Source organism: Bubalus bubalis, chromosome 5, assembly GCF_019923935.1.
Source record: "Bubalus bubalis isolate 160015118507 breed Murrah chromosome 5, NDDB_SH_1, whole genome shotgun sequence".
Lineage (NCBI taxonomy): Eukaryota > Metazoa > Chordata > Mammalia > Artiodactyla > Bovidae > Bubalus > Bubalus bubalis.
The window spans coordinates 92,971,449-92,988,499 of record NC_059161.1 but is presented as its reverse complement, the minus strand read 5'-3'; the positions used below and the strand labels follow the sequence as shown (position 1 = coordinate 92,988,499).

The following is a 17,051-nucleotide window of genomic DNA, read 5'->3' as shown; positions in this document are numbered from 1 at the left end:
CAGTGTATAGAAACTGTTCAAGAAATGTTTGTTGAATTTTAACAAAATTAAATCTAAATAAAAAAGTTTTGGTGCATTTCTTTGTTGCCATTTAAGGATCATCTCCTACTTCTCTACTTCGGTGTTGCACTAATACCTTTACATTCTGTTATCCTTTTTGGAGATTTCTTAAGACTTGTAGGACTTATGTTGGTAGTATAAAATGACAACTAAATTAATAACTGCTGAAAACTGTGCTTTATTGGACTTCATTTTTTTCCTTCTATCAGATGAAATCAGCTTTTGAGCCCCTGTAGTTCAGTTCAGCCACTCAGTTGTGTCCGACTCTTTGTGACCCCATGTACTGTAGCCCACCAGGCTTCCCTGTGCATCACCAACTCTCGGAGCTTGCTCAAACTCACGTCCATCGAGTTGCCATCCAACCATCTCATCCTCTGTCGTCCCCTTCTCCTGCCTTCAGTCTTTCCTAGCATCAGGGTCTTTTCAAATGAGTCAGCTCTTTGCATCAGGTGGCCAAAAGTATTGGAGTTTCAGCTGCAGCATCAGTCCTTCCAATGAATATTCAGGACTGATTTCCTTTAGGATGGACTGGTTGGATCTCCTTGCAGTCCAAGGGACTCTCAAGAGTCTTCTCCAACACCACGGTTCAAAAGCACCAATTCTTTAGCACTCACCTTTCTTTAAAAGGTCCAACTTTCACATCTGTACATGACTACTGGAAAAACCATGGCCTTGACTAGATGGACCTTTGTAGGCAAAGTAATGTCTTTGCTTTTTAATATGCTGTCTAGGTTGGTCATAGCTTTTCTTCCAAAGAGCAGGCATCTTTTAATTTCATGGCTGCAATCACCATCTGCAGTGATTTTGGAGCCCAAGAAAATAAAGCCTATCACTGGTTCCACTGTTTCCCCATCTATTTGCCATGAAGTGAGGGGACTGGATGCCATGATCTTAGTTTTTTGAATGTTGAGTTTTAAGCCAGCTTTTTCACTCTCTTCTTTCACTTTCATCAAGAGGCTCTTTACTTCCTTTTCACTTTCTGCCATAAAGTAAACTTTTAGTTCAGATATATTTTGCACCTTCAGAATTTTCTTTTTAAAAAAAAGTTCTCTTTTTTTCTATTTGATGAATCATTGTTGTCATCATACTTTAATTCATTAAACATAAATTCTTTAAAAAATAATTTCTTTTCATTCACTGAAGCTATTTATTACAGCTTTGAAGACTAATTTGAGCATCTGTATCCTCTCAGAGAAAGTTTCTATTTACTTCATTTTCCTGTGTATATATTACACATTCTTGTTTTTTAATTAGGTCCCATTTGTTTATTTTTGCTTTTATTTCTATTCCCTTGGGAGACTGACCTAAGATAAAATGTTGGTACGATTGATGTCATAGATTGTTTTGCCTATGTGATAGCATATTCAAAAGCAGAGACATTACTTTGCCAACAAAGGTCTGTCTAGTCAAGGCTATGGTTTTTCCTGTGGTCATGTATGGATGTGAGAGTTGGACTGTGAAGAAGGCTGAGCGCTGAAGAATTGATGCTTTTGAACTGTGGTGTTGGAGAAGACTCCTGAGAGTCCCTGACTGCAAGGAGATCCAACCAGTCCATTCTGAAGGAAATCAGCCCTGGGATTTCTTTGGAAGGAATGATGCTAAAGCTGAAACTCCAGTACTTTGGCCACCTCATGCGAAGAGTTGACTCATTGGAAAAGACTCTGATGCTGGGAGGGATTAGGGGCAGGAGGAAAAGGGGACGACAGAGGATGAGATGGCTGGATGGTGTCACTGACTCGATGGACGTGAGTCTGAGTGAACTCTGGGAGTTGGTGCTGGACAGGCAGGCCTGGCGTGCTGTGATTCATGGTGTCGCAGAGTAGGACACGACTGAGCGACTGATCTGATCTGATCTTATTTTTTTAAGTCTTTAAGCCATTTTGAGTTTATTTTTGTATATGGTGTGAGAGCGTGTTCTAACTTCGTTGATTTAATGAGGCTGTCAAACTTTCAACATCACTTGTTGAAGAGATTGCCTTTTCCTCATTGCACATTCTGGTAGATGTTTAACATTGTATATCGTAACACCTCTGGGTTCAGATTCTACTTCCTCTACCCCTCTTCCCTGGGGTGCTTGTTCTGTGTTTGTATGTTGGTTTGTTTGGACTAATTTTATGGAATCTGTTTCCCTCATAGTGTGTGTCCACTGTTCTTTTTTTTTTCTTTAATTATTTTATTTTTAAATATTTTTTTATTTAGTTTGGATGCGTGGCTTGAGAGATCTTAATAAGTAGTTTTCCAACTGGAGATTGAATTGTGCCCCCTTCAGTGAAAGAGCTGAATCCTAACCAGGAATTTCCCTCTTATTTTTAGTTTTAAGTCTGGCTTCACAGGGGTCACCCCTGGGACAGCATAGCTTAGTGGTCAGGCAGTGATTAATCAGAGGCTGCGCTTAAATACCTTGAGCCACTAAGGCAACCACCTTGCTAATGATTCTGTGTATGGCTTGGGGAATGTCTTCAAAGTCCAAGCACTTTACAAGTCAGCTTACCTTTTTTTTTTCCGTGTGTTTTCAGGCCTTAGCCAGGAATGTCCAGCCAGCTTGGGAATTCTTCATTCTTTCCTGGCTGTGAACGACGTTGTACACGTACCCAACTTTTTAGACCAGAAAGGATAAGTGGAATCTTAGCAAGGCCTTTGAATGTTGAGTTTTAAGCCAGCTTTTTCAGTCTCCTCTTTCACTTTCATCAAGAGGCTTTCACTTTCGTCAATATTCAAAATCTTAGCAACTTAGGTTCTCTCATTTCTTGAATTTTTCTGTTAATTTTCTAGGAGGATTTTAGTTTTGTGTTTGCCCCAACCAGTATCATGACTGGTTCTGAAGTTGGCTTTCCTAGATTGTTGCCACTGAGAAGTAGATTTGTTTTTAAAATGTGCCTGGGCAGGGACTTCTCAGTCTATTCAGCAGGGCAGTGGAGCTGTCCACCTGGGTAGAACTTCTGTGTCATGAAGCTGGGGCTAAGGATGCTTGTAGTCTCAGGCTAATATGCCACAGGCTTCTCCTGTTCTTAGAATCAGCAGATATTTCTTGATACATGCTTCTCATTTTGTTATATGCCTTGCAGAGTCTTTAAATTTTTTTTTTTTTTTTGGCCATGGCTGCTTGGCATGCAGAATCTTAGTTCCCCTACCAGGGATCAAACCCATGTCTACTGCAGTGGAAGTGCAGAGTCCTAACCACTGGACGGCCAAATGGTTGTTTTTGACAGTTTTGTCGAGCTTTGTCATTTGCTTCTTGGGGAGGATTTACTAAGCTCCTCACTTAGTCATTTCTGAAGTCCTGCTGATTGGTCAGTTGATTATTGACAGAGATGCAAATATAGTCCAATGGAGAACACTATTTTATTAAATGGTGTTGGCACAACTGGACAGTCGTGTGTAAGAAAGTGAACCTTAATTCATACTTGGTACTGTATGTGAAAATGTACTGAAAACGGATCATAAACACATGTGAAACTTAACCTTAATAAAACTTCTAGATGAAAACATACGGAATTTTTGCAAATCATAAATATGACTAAGAACTTGTAGCCAGAATGTATGACTCTCACAATTCAGTAGTAAAATAAAAAACCCAATTAAAAATGGGCAAATAGTTTCAGTAGACACTTTCTCAAAGAGTATATATGACTGGTAATGAGCACATGAAAAAAGTGTTCAACATCATTAAATGCTAATTAAAACCACAATTAGATGCCACTACACACCTATTAGAATGGCAAAACAAAAAGAAAAACATAACCCAGAAAAATAATAATAGCAAATATGGACAAGGATATGGAGCAACGACAAGTCTCATACACTGCTGGTAGAAGTGTAAACTGATACAGCCACTTTGGAGAACAGTTTGGCAGTTTCTTGTAAAGTGAAACTTATACTTATCTGTGTCCTAGCAATCTCACTTGTACATATTTACCCAGGATAGAAGCCTTGTACATGAATGTTTACAGTGGTTTTATTCCGCACTACCTATGCAGTGTTAGTATACACTCCATAAGTATTTGTTGAGTAAAAACAAATGACTTACTGTGATTATTAGTGAGGTTGAGCACCACCCCCCTTATATTTTATCAGTCATTAATCTCTGTGATAGACAGATGATACCTAAGTTACTACCCTTTCCAAAAAATGATTTATCATAATGACTGATGTGACAGTGTATCTGAATGACACAAGAAAGAAACTTCTTGAAGGTAGACGACAAAGTTGAAAATATAAAGACAGTGACACCATATGTGGCACAGACCTCTAGTACTGTATTTGTTGAGACTTAAGTTAATTTTAAAAGATCTTAAGTTTATTTGGCTCCCTCCCTTTTTTAAATATGCTACTTATTTTCTTTTGTTATTCAGTCACTAACTCATGTTTAACTCTTTCTGATCTCATCGACTGCAGCAAGCCAGGCTTCCCTGTCCTTCACTGTCTCCTAGAGTTTGCTCACATTCATGTCCATTGAATTGGTGATGCTGTCTAACCATCTCATCCTCTGTTGTCCCCTTCTCCTGCCTTCAATCTTTCCCAGCATCAGGGTGTTTTCAAATGAGATAGTTCTCCACATCACGTGTCCAAAGTATTGGAGTTTCAGCTTCAGCATCAGTCCTTCCAATGAATATTCAGGACTGATTTCCTTTAGGATGGACTGATTAGATCTCCTTACAGCCCAAGGGACTCTGAGGAGTCTTCTCCAACTCCACAGTTTGAAAGCATCAGTTCTTTGGCACTCAGCTTTATAGTCCAACTCTAACATCCATATATGACTAATGGAAAAACCATAGCTTTGACTAGACGGGCCTTTGTTGGCAAAGTAATATCTCTGCTTTTTAATAAGCTGCCTAGGTTGGTCATAACTTTTCTTCCAAGGAACAAGCGTCTTTTAATTTTGTGTCTGCAGTCCTCATTCACAGTGATTTTGGAGCCCAAGAAAATAAAGTCAGCCACTGTTTCCCCATCTGTTTGCCATGAAGTGATGGAACCAGATGCCATGATCTTCGTTTTCTGAATGTTGAGCCTTAAGCCAACTCTTTCACTCTCCTCTTTCACTTTCATCAAGAGGCTCTTTAGTTCTTCTTCTGCCATAAGGTGTCATCTGCATATCTGAGGTTATTGATATTTCTCCCAGCAATCTTGATTCCAGCTTGTGCTTCCTCCAGCCCAGCATTTCTCAAGATGTACTCTGTATATAAGTTAAATAAGCAGGGTGACAATATACAGCCTTGATGTAGTCCTTTCCCGATTTGGAACCAGTCTATTGTTCCATGTCCATTTCTAACTGTTGCTTTCTGACCTGCATACAGATTTCTCAGAAGGCAGGTCAGGTGGTCTGGTATTTGCATCTCTTTCAGAATTTTCCAGTTTGTTGTGATCCACACAGTCAAAGGCTTTGGCATAGTTAATAAAGTAGAAGTAGATGTTCTTCTGGAACTTTCTTGCTTTTTTGATGATCCAATGGATGTTGGCAATTTGATCTCTGGTTCTTCTGCCTTTTCTAAATCTAGCTTGTACATCTGGAGTTTTCAGTTCCCTACTGCTGAAGCCTATCGTGAAGGATTTTAAGCTACTAGCACATGGAAGGAGCTGAATTTTTGTACAGTAGTTTGAACATTCTTTGGCATTGTCCTTCTTTGGGATTGGAATGACAACGAACCTTTTCCAGTCCTATGGCCACTGCTGAGTTTTCTAAATATGCTGATGTATTGAGTGCAGCACCTCAACAGCATCATCTTTTAGAATGTGGAATAGCTCAGCTGAAATTCCATCACTTCCACTAGCTTTGTTTGTAATATTGCTTCCTAAGACCCACTTGACTTCGCATTCCAGGATATCTGGGTCTAGGTGAGTGACTACACTATTGTGGTTTTCTGGGTTTAAGGCCTTTTTTGTAGTTCTGTGTATTCTTGCCACCTCTTCTTAATATTTTCTACTTCTGTTAGGTCCTTATCATTTCTGTCCTTTATTGTGCCTATCCTTGCATGAAATGTTTCCTTGATGGTTCCAATTTTCTTGAAGAGATCTCTAATCTTCTCTATTTTATTGTTTTCCTCTCTTTCTTTGCATTGTTCATATAAGAAGGCCTTCTTATCTCTCCTTACTATTCTCTGCAACTCTGCATTCAGTTGGGTATATCTTTCCCTTTCTCCCTTGCCTGTCACTTACTCTGCTTTTTTCAGCTCTTTGTAAACCCTTTGTAGACAGTCACTTTGCCTTCTTGCATTTCTCTTTCTTTTGGATGGTTTTTTGCCATTGCCTTCTCAGAATAACAGTGTTTGCTCTGATACAGAATTTTCTGGACCCATTTCAAAACCTATGGCAGAGGTTGTAAATTGGCGGCTGTTGAATGAATTTAACCACAGATATGTTTTGTTTGGCTTGTAAAGCATTGGTCAAACATAAGATTTGGACCAGCGTTTCATTCAGTGCAAAAACCGACTGGGATAGAGTAGCATTTCACCTTATGGACAAGGAAGGTGGTCTCCAGTTTTCCTCATCTCCTACCACTCCGTATTGTTTACCCAACAATAAGGCCAGATGTGGGCTACCATATCACTGTGATTGTGCTTTTGTTTTTCTTATACCTGCACCCTCATTCACTTGTGATGCTTCTCAGGCTGTAGTATTTTATGATGATAGACTAACTTGAAAGATATAAAAATGTTACATCCTGCTAACATGGTTAACATGGTTGTTTTCTTAATGTAGTGTCTTCATTGGCTCCTCTGGCATGGAGCTGATATCTCCCAAGTAACCGCAAGAGGCTGGACGGCAGCTCACATATCTGCTATCAGGGGACAGGATGCTTGCATGCAGGTAATAATAACTTGGTTACTTTTTCTGTTTTTCTTATAATTTTATTTATTTATTTATGGCTGTCCTGGGTCTTCATTGCTGTATGTGCTTTTCTCTCATGGCGAGTGGGGACTACTCTCTGGTTGCGGCATGCAGACTTCTCATTGATGTGGCCTCTCTTGTTGGGGAGCACAGGCTCTAGGGTGCCCAGGCTTCGACAGTTGGGGCTCCCGGGCTCTAGAGCACAGGCTTAGCAGTTGTGGCTCATGGGCTTAGTTGCTCCATGACACGTGGGATCTTCCTGGATCAGGGCTCGAACCCATGTCTCCTGCATTGGCAGGCAGATTCTTTACCACTGAGCCACCAGGGAAACCTTTGATTACTTTTTTAAAAAGTCAATACATTTAATTGCTTTAGAAATTCCTTCCCTAGTGGCTCAGTGGTAAAGAATCCACCAGCTAATGCAGGATATGCAGGTTCAGTCCCTGGGTTAAGACGGTCCTCTGGAGAAGGAAATCGCAGCCCACACCAGTGTTCTTACCTGGGAAATTCCATGGACAGAGGAGCCTGGCGGACTATAGTTCATGGGGTCTCAAAGAGTCTGACAGAACTGAGCGATTAAACAACAACAAAACAAATCACTCAAACAGATTGTGTAAGATCCGAAATTATTTTCTCTCTAAAGTAGTTGGCTATCTGTTTGGGTTGTTTTAAGGGCTGTTACAGTCATGTCCAGATTACCATGCCTAAAATTTCTCATTTAATGTATTTCCTTAGCTAGAGTTACACATTAATATGTGTCAGGATCTAGTTTATTGGAGTAAGTAGGTTGAAAAAATGTAGTGAAAGGATTGAAATTTGGAGGAATACAAAATCGTATAAGCAAACAGTCCCTAACTGTAAGAAGCCTGAGATTCTATTTGCAATGACAGGACCTTTACTCAGTGAGTTACAAAACAGTACACATCATAGTCTTTGAGTAAGATTCTCATGAAAGTATAGATGAGAAGAACTGTAGAACTTGAGATAGAGGAGTCATAAATGGAGGGAATGAAACTTCCAAATGAAACTTCAGCTAATCCTAAAAGGATGAGTTGATTTTAAGAAGATAATTTGTGAGGAAGCATTATAGGTAGGGAATGTGAAAAGAAAAATAGTGATTAAATTTATCAAACACTTTTTGTCAATCACAGTCTCCCGTGCATCACTTAATTTAATACAGTGGTGTTTTGAGTTTCCTTTCATGTAAATTAGGAAACAGATTCAGAGCTAAGTATGTTGCCTATGTTAGTGAAAAAGCCGAAGTTTGAATTCAGACTTTGTCCTATTAACATCTGTGCTATAATTCTGTGTGAAATCTTTGAATTGGAAAAGTGTGGTGTGTTCAAGGAATATACTGTTGTATGAGTTTGACTGAGTGTAGATGGTTTGTTATGTGAACTGTTCTGAACTAAGTTTAGATAAGCCAGATTTGTAAAATGTCTTAGTAATAGAATAAAGATTCATTTGTATAGGAAAGAGACTTTTATATGTGTGTATATATGTGTGCATATATATATATATGCACATATACACACATGCACATGGATGTTAACAGGGAAATGTGGTAATGAAAAGAGTATTTTAGGAAGTTATTTTAGCAAGATGCATCCAGGATTATCTAGAATGAATAGAGTTTGGAAGCAAGAAAATCAGGAGACTTTGGTATAATCACTAACCGTAGAGGATAAGATTAGTTGGTTGCAATGAAAAACAAATAAAATTATTTAAAACATCTTACAAAGCAAGCACTGACAAAGTATAGTGAGACTGTCAGGTTTTGAGTCAGAATGACGGATAATTATGGCACTATAGATAGGGACATCTGAGAGGCAGAGGAGATTCGGGAGGAAGGATGTTGAGTTCAATTTGGCCCATGTTGAGTTTAAGGTGCCAGTTGGTCATTCAGGTACAGATGGTCTAGGTGGTTGAAAAGGGCACTGGGGAGCAAGATTTCAGGAGAAATAAAGCTTAGAGAAGAGTGTCTGGAGAATTGAGTTTTGAAGCATGTTACTAGTGGGGTGGAAGCAAGTAGTGAAATGAGTAAAGAATTCAGAGGAGAAAGAGAGATAGAGAGCCAGGATGCATTGACTGCAAATGAAGGAAGAAGCTGAAGAAGTCAGGTAGTGTATCAGTTACAGAATAAAACTAAAAGGTACAACACTTAAGGAAATGCCACTGAATGTGAGAACTCTATAGTGGGAGGTTGGCTATATTTCTGGAATGATAGAGATAGCATCCAGTTTGTAGGTGGACTTTACAGTCAGGCATTGAGGTGTTAATTTGAAAAGTAGGCAATGGAAGGAAGGTACAAATACAGTAGTAACTTAAGGGGGTATCAGGGTCAAATGAAGTTTTACTTGATGCTTGCCTTCCCCTAAGCACTAGTTTAAGCCATTCTCTCTGCCTTGATTGTCCTTTTCTTCCTCAAAGTGATCTCTTTATTCTTAGAGCTTTTGTGATGCTTTTGGGTACTGTGCTGTGCATTTACTTACCAAGGACTGCTTTGTATAGTTGATTATCTTTGTCTCTACATATATCCTAATTCCCTAAGTTAGTACATCTTCATATTCTTTGTAGTGATGTAGTAAGCCCTCGGTATGTGGTTTGTGATGATTATTGACTGGTCTGTTAATGAGAGTCAGCCAAAATCATGGAAACTGTTCTTCCTAAAACTCTTGGTAGGAATTATGACTAAGTAAACTTTAGCTGAGATACTGGTAAATATAGGCTGGTTAGAAAAGAAAAAGGTCTGAGGGAGATAAAATTGAAAAATGTTAGCTAATAATTTTTTAAACTAATTACTCTGTATATTATATAGAGGGACATGTTGTGTATATTCCATAACCCATATATAGAAACTGAGCCAAGTGTAAATTCATATGAAATCTCCTCAGATGCAGTTAGAAGTTTGATTTGGAGCTTAGAACTGGTCACTTTAATAGTGAAGTCCTTTTATTATATTAAAAACCCAGTTAATAAAAGATCCTGCTTTTGGAATAGAGGAAGTTTAAATTTCAGTTTTATTAGCTTAGCATTAAATTATTTAAGTTAATTTTAATCTGTGCTTATGAAAGGTTTGTTTTATGAATTATATGTACCTGCTGCTGAGTCACTTCAGTCGTGTCCGACTCTGTGCGACCCCAGAAACGGCAGCCCACCAGGATGCCCCGTCCCTGGGATTCTCCAGGCAAGAACACTGGAGTGGGTTGCCATTTCCTTCTCCAGTGCATGAAAGTGAAAAGTGAAAGTGAAGTCGCTCAGTCATGTCTGACCCTCAGCGACCCCATGGACTGCAGCCTTCCAGGCTCCTCCATCCATGGGGTTTTCCAGGCAAGAGTCCTAGAGTGGGGTGCCATTGCCTTCTCCGTATATGAGTATATGTACATACTCAAATCAAAATGTGAAATCGGTTATGAGTGTCTCCTAGGTAATCATAAAAAGGATTTCAAGCTTCTTCTTAGGACTGGCTAAGAATTTCTTAGACTTTGCGTGTAGCACACATGAAAAAAAGTTATATAATAGCTTAGCTATATATTAATAAATTGCTTGCCTTTAAATAATCTGCATCTGCATGATTTAGCATCTGTGTTCACATACATTCCTTCTTATTTCTCTGCCTTCAGGCTCTTATAATCAATGGAGCCAACCTGGCAGCTCAGGATGATCGTGGATGCACTCCTTTACACCTTGCTGCAACACATGGACATTCTTTCACTTTACAAATAATGCTCCGAAGTGGAGTGGTGAGGTGTTCCTGTTAATATGTGAGACTGTATAATCATATAGATGGACTAACATTCTGTAGTCTGGTTATCTCTTCCTGACTTTTTATATCCTTCATAAGACTCTGGACATAATTTGATCTCTCTCTTTAACTTTCCCATCCTTAAACATGGGAGCAATAATTTAATTAAATCTTCAGCAACAAAAAAAACAGCTTAGTGGTACAAAATATTTCAGAGGCCATACGTCCTTCATATGAGTTCAAAGTTTACCAGGGAAGATTTTGAGGCTCTCAAACACATCTTAACCAGCAATTGTAACCTTTTTGAATTGATATGTGTTTACCCGTGTTTCTTTTGTAACTCTTAGTTCGTGAACTAATTTACGAAGTGATTTATATCTCCAAAAATTTCATTTATTGTAATATTTATTTTTAAAATTGCAGTGGTTATAAAAAATAACTTCTTATAAGAATTAAATATTTTTCATTAACTCTTGGATTACGTTCCCAAGATATGATTTGATCATTTGAATCCATCTTTCATTTTGTTGGTCAGGAACTTGTGACCTGTAAAATGACTAGTTAAGTACCTTTTTAGAAACAGTTTCTACGTGGCAAGTTATAATCTTTTTAAAAAGATTTTAAAATATTAGTATTTTATTTTAGCTCATATGTTCAAATCAGTGGTTGCAGTAAACATTTCTGTTATATTTAGTGTTTGCCTTACTGTTTTAATAACAGCTTCTGGTTCTCATTTGTAGAATTAAGCTGCTAGACTTAGTGTTTTTGCTGCAAAATGGGAAGAATCTGAGTTCTTGTGAATGTTATCTCTAGGATCCCAGCGTGACTGATAAGAGAGAGTGGAAACCTGTGCACTATGCAGCTTTTCATGGGCGTCTTGGCTGTTTGCAGCTTCTCGTGAAATGGGGATGTAGTGTAGAGGACGTGGACTACAATGGAAACCTTCCAGGTATTTGCAAAAGCAAACATTTTGACTTTTCATTAATATAAACTTTTCAAATGTTTGAATCATGTTTAAGAAGTTTAAGCTGTCATCATTCTAATAGTTCCTAACAAAACTGAAGTAGTAAAATATATTTGACATGAACATTTTTTTAAAAAAATGTATTTATTTATTTGGTTTTAGTCATTCTTTTGAGTATATAGTAATATATCTTTGTGGTTTTGATTTGTATTTTCCCTGATGACTAGGGATGTAGAACATCTTTTCATATGTTTAATGACTGTTTAGTTATTTTCTTCTGTGAAATACCAGTGTGAAACTTCTGCATTTTTTTTTTTTATTAAACTGTCTTTTTTCTAATTGAATTATAGGGGTCTTTATATATGCTAGATACAAGCTCTTTGTCACAGGCGTTGCAACTATCTTTCCCATTTAACTATCTTTTCTATGTCTTGCCTTTTCATTCTTTTAAGGTATCTTTCGATGATTAAAAGTTTTAACTTTAATGTTTAATAAGCTCTTCCTTTATGGTTAGCGTTTTCTGAATCTTATTAAAAAGTATTTTCCTACTATGTGAGGACACTCTTTTATGTGTGTGTGTGCATGTGTGTGCGTGTGTGTGTGTGTGTATATAAATTTTCCTCCCTTGGCAACACCGTGCGGCTTGAGGTATCTCAGTTCCCTGACCAGGGATTAAATCTGGACTTGGCAGTGAAAACGTGGAGTCCTAACCTCTGGGTCATCAGGGAATTCCCAAGGATACTCTTATATTATCTTCTAGGAATTTTATTATTTCATTTTACATTTAAATCTCCAGCCCACCTATCACCGACCTTTCTGTAATGCAAGGTAAGGGGCGGTTTCATTTTTATTTAGTACTTTATTGAATTTGCCTGATCACTTCGTTAGTCTATTGTTCACTGCTCGTTGAAAAAACATTCAGCTTTTATTTCTTTAAAACTGTACATTCTAAAAAATGTATAATTATTTTATAACCATTTATAGTATATTTTTAATAGTATAATGTAGAGGTTAAGAATGTGGCCTCAGGACTATACTGCTTATGTTCAGATCTCTCTCTTAAAAATTATTAATTCAAAATTTATTTTTAAAGCATCTGTCTGTCAGTCCCTAGGTGCTGGGGATATCACTGCAAATAAAACAGACAAAAGTGTCTGCCTTTGTGTGGTGGTAAGGGGGGAGACAGACCCTAATAATAATAATAAAAATGAATAAAGAAAGGCAATGCCAAAGAATATTCAGACTACTGCACAATTGCACTCATCTCACATGCTAGTAAAGTGATGCTTAAAATTCTCCAAGCCAGGCTTCAGCAATATGTGAACTGTGAACTTCAGATGTTCAAGCTGGTTTTAGAAAAGGCAGAGGAACCAGAGATCAAATTGGGAACATCTGCTGGATCATGGAAAAAGCAAGAGAGTTCCAGAAAAACATCTATTTCTGCTTTATTGACTATGCCAAAGCCTTTGACTGTATGGATCACAACTGTGGAAAATTCTGAAAGAGATGGGAATACCAGACCACCTGACCTGCCTCCTGAGAAACCTATATGCAGATCAGGAAGCAACAGTTAGAACTGGACATGGAACAACAGACTGGTTCCAAATAGGAAAAGGAGTACATCAAGGCTGTATATTGCCACCCTGCTTATTTAACTTCTATGCAGAGTACACCATGAGAAATGCTGGGCTGGATGAAGCACAAGCTGGAATCAAGATTGCTGGGAGAAATATCAATAACCTCAGATATGCAGATGACACCACCCTTATGGCAGAAAGTGAAGAAGAACTAAAGAGCCTCTTGATGAAAGTGAAAGAGGAGAGTGAAAGAGTTGGCTTAAGGCTCAACATTCAGAAAACGAAGATCATGGCCTCCGGTCCCATCACTTCATGACAAATAGATGGGGAAACAGTGGAAACAGTGGCTGATTTTATTTTTCTGGGCTCCAAAATCACTGCAGATGGTGATTGCAGCCCTGAAATTAAAAGACACTTACTCCTTTGAAGTAAAGTTATGACCAACCTAGGCAGCTTATTAAAAAACAGAGACATTACTTTGCCAACAAAGGTCCATCTAGTCAAGGCTATGGTTTTTCCAGTGGTCATGTATGGATGTTGACTGTGAGAGTTGGACTGTGAAGAAGGCTAAGCGCCGAAGAATTGATGCTTTTGAACTGTGGTGTTGGAGAAGACTCTTGCGAGTCCCTTGGACTGCAAGGAGATCCAACCAGTCCATTCTAAAGGAGATCAGTCCTGGGTGTTCATTGGAAGGACTGATGCTAAAGCTGAAACTCCTGATGGAAAGAGCTGACTCATTTGAAAAGACCCTGATGCTGGGCAAGATTGAGGGCAGGAGGAGAAGGGGACGACAGAGGATAAGATGGTTGGATGGCATCACCGACTCAATGGACATGGGTTTGGGTGATCTCCGGGAGTTGGTGATGGACAGGGAGGCCTGGCATGCTGCGATTCATGGGATCTCAAAGAGTCGGACATGATTGAGTGACTGAACTGAACTGAATGAACAAAACATATATTAAATAAGGATATGTGTTTAGGTTAAATTGCGAAGGGAAGTACAGTGTTACAGGGGATGAAGTTAAAATAGGGTGTTGAGAGAAGCCTTCATGAAGAGTTGACAGTTGAGTGAAGACTTGGAGTTGAGAGAACAGGTCTTGATATCCTGGAGGAGAAACAGTTCAGGAAGAACTTCAGCAAGTGTAAAGCTCTTGAGGCAGCGTTGTGCCTGGGTGTATTTGTGTAACAGTGAGTAGTAACACCAAGTCAATGTAGTTCAAACAGAAGTGAGGAGGTTAGTAATAGATGACGAGGTTGAGAGGTAACAGGAGCCATTGAAGGATTTTTACATAAAGATGATTTGTTTAAGAGCATCATTTTTGGCTATTATGTTCATAATACTAGATTGTAATGAGGGTCTGGGGATGAGCATTTAGGAGCTTGATGCTATAATTTAGGCTACAATTTCTTAGCCAGAGTAGAGGCAGCAAAGATAGTAGAGGCAGCAAAGATAGTGAGAAGTGATTGGGGTTTGTGTATCTTTTAAAGATAGAGCCGGTAAGATTTGCTGATTGATTAGATGTGGGGAACAACAGAAATAGGACTCAGGGTTTTGGCCTGATCTTCACAGAAAGGACAACATTTCTAGTAACTGAGATGGGGAGAGTTGTGTATGTATGTAAAAATGGGTAAGGAGTTCAGTTTTTGACCTGTAAAGTTAGAAATTCCTATAATACATTTCAGTGTATACAGTGAGTAAGTAGTTAGAGGAATCTAAACTTTCAGGGGGAGTTTTCTAATGGAAGGTTCAGCTGAGAAAGTGTACAGTGGCATGTGCCAACAAAGTGTCTTTCGGATATTGTTACTTAATTGATTGTCCTGACTTTTGCTGGTCACTTGGGCACTGCTCTATTTGTCCAGAGCCAAGCTTTATACATGAATTGGACTCTTTCCCAATGGTTACTTCTCAAGAGGTGTAAAGCCTCTCCTGTTCTTTGTAATTATTACCTCTAAGCTTGTAGTACTCCAGAACCACTCCTTATTTTTTGCAGATTTTGGGGTATGGCTCTCCAGTCTAATTCATTGTATTTTCTTTCAGGGATTCCTTAACGTTAAAAACATTTTTAAAAATTTATTTAGTTTCAGTTTATTTTCGTGGTGCTGAGTCTTCATTGCAGTGCGTGGGCTTCTTACTGTTGTAGAGCAGGGGCTGTAGGGTGGATGGGTTTCGTTGCCTGGAGACATGTGGGATCTTTCTAGACCAGGGATCAAAACTTGTGTCCCCTGCATTGCAAGGCAGGTTCTTAACCACTGGACCACCAGGGAAGCACCCCCTGCCCCCTTAACATTTCTTGTCTGTTCACAGTATTCTTGTCTGTTTTTCTTGTCATTACGGCTTTAAGAAATATCTTTCCTATTATTTTCAAGAATTTAAGAGAAGGAATGGGTGAGATAGTTTGTGTGAATAGACTGCAGTTTTGATCCAGTTTTCTTATTTATAATAAAAATAATATTTGTAGGAAAGTGACAAAATGCATAGTGATAAAAATAACATTACCCCTATTTGCATAATGACTATTTTGGTTTATTTCTTCCACTTTTTCCCAAAATATTGAGATAACTCACCTATCACCTATATTACATAGAGGGCTTCCCTGGTGGCGGGAGAAGGGGATGACAGAGGATGAGATAGTTGGATAGCATCACTGACTCAAATGGACGTGAGTTTGAGTAAACTCCGGGAGCTGTTGATGGACAAGGAGGCCTGGTGTGCTGCAGTCCATGGGGTCGCAAAGAGTTGGACACGACTGATAGTATATAGAAAGCGTTTTGTTTTTTTTTTTTTCATATAAGCTGCACAATTTGGATTTCACTTTCCATGAAAATTTTTTGAGATCTGCACTTTGGTGACCTTCATTTAGCTAGTTCACAGTAAGTATAGCTATTCAACCATTTGGCCTACTGCTGTGGCCTGACTTGGAGGCTAGCTAAAGCTATGTATGCTGAAAAAACGGTCTGTGATCCTTGCATCCAGAGTACATCTCTGTTATATAAGAGTGTGTGCGTGTGCGTGCTCAGGTGTCTGACTCTTTGCAACCCCATGGACTGTAGCCCACCAGGCTCCTCTGTCCATGAAATTTTTGAGGCAAGAATACTGGAATGGGTTGCCATGCCCTTCTTTGGGGGATCTTCCCAACCCAGGGAAGGTGGTAGGTGGATACTTTATCAATGTGCCACCTGGGAAGCCCCATTATTTAGAGTAAGGATAGTCATCTCCCTAGGAGAACTAGAATTAATGTGTTATTTCTTTTTTCAAGTTATTTTATTGCCAATCTAAAATTAAATTGTTATTTTCCCTCTCACCTCTAGTTCACTTAGCAGCCATGGAAGGCCACCTTCACTGTTTTAAATTCCTACTCAGTAGAATGAGCAGTGCCTCCCAAGGTTTGAAAGCCTTCAATGATAATGGAGAAAATGTATTGGACCTGGCCCAGAGGTTCTTCAAGCAGAACATTTTACAGTTTATTCGAGGGTCTGAGTATGAAGGAAATGATCCAACAGATCAAGAAAGTAAGTAATAAATCTGAAGTGTTTTAGCATTTAAAAAGCAGAATAGAGAAGAAAAGGAAAGGAGTTATAAGGCAAATGTTATATTAAAATGTGTTGCATATTATTGTTCACACAATTCATCCAGATTCTCTTTGTATGGAATATTTTAAGCAGATATATATAGAGATTAATGTAACATAATGAACATCCTTTATACCACTAGATTTAAGAATAAAATATTAGGTTAGATATACTTGAAGTTTCCTGTTTCTCTTTCCATCCTCAGAGGTAACCATTATTTTAGATTTATAATTCCATTCTATGGTTTTATATTTAGTATATATGTACTCACAAAAATATGCAGTATCATTTTGTGAATTTTTAGAGTAGG

The 17,051-nt window shown here is 38.5% G+C and overlaps 1 protein-coding gene across 8 annotated transcripts in view; it reads left to right on the top strand.

The window, feature by feature from the left end:
- Positions 1–17,051, top strand: part of ANKRD42 (ankyrin repeat domain 42) — a 52,918-nt gene that overhangs the window by 8,684 nt on the left and 27,183 nt on the right. For 7 of the 8 annotated variants that reach the window (XM_044943426.2, XM_044943425.2, XM_044943427.2 and 4 more), the window contains 4 exons: positions 6,757–6,864; positions 10,509–10,628; positions 11,444–11,579; positions 16,481–16,681. In XM_044943426.2, the coding sequence (XP_044799361.1) occupies positions 6,757–6,864; positions 10,509–10,628; positions 11,444–11,579; positions 16,481–16,681 (565 nt within the window). The remainder of the gene's footprint in view (positions 1–6,756; positions 6,865–10,508; positions 10,629–11,443; positions 11,580–16,480; positions 16,682–17,051) is intronic. The other variant, XM_044943429.2, reaches the window with a different exon arrangement.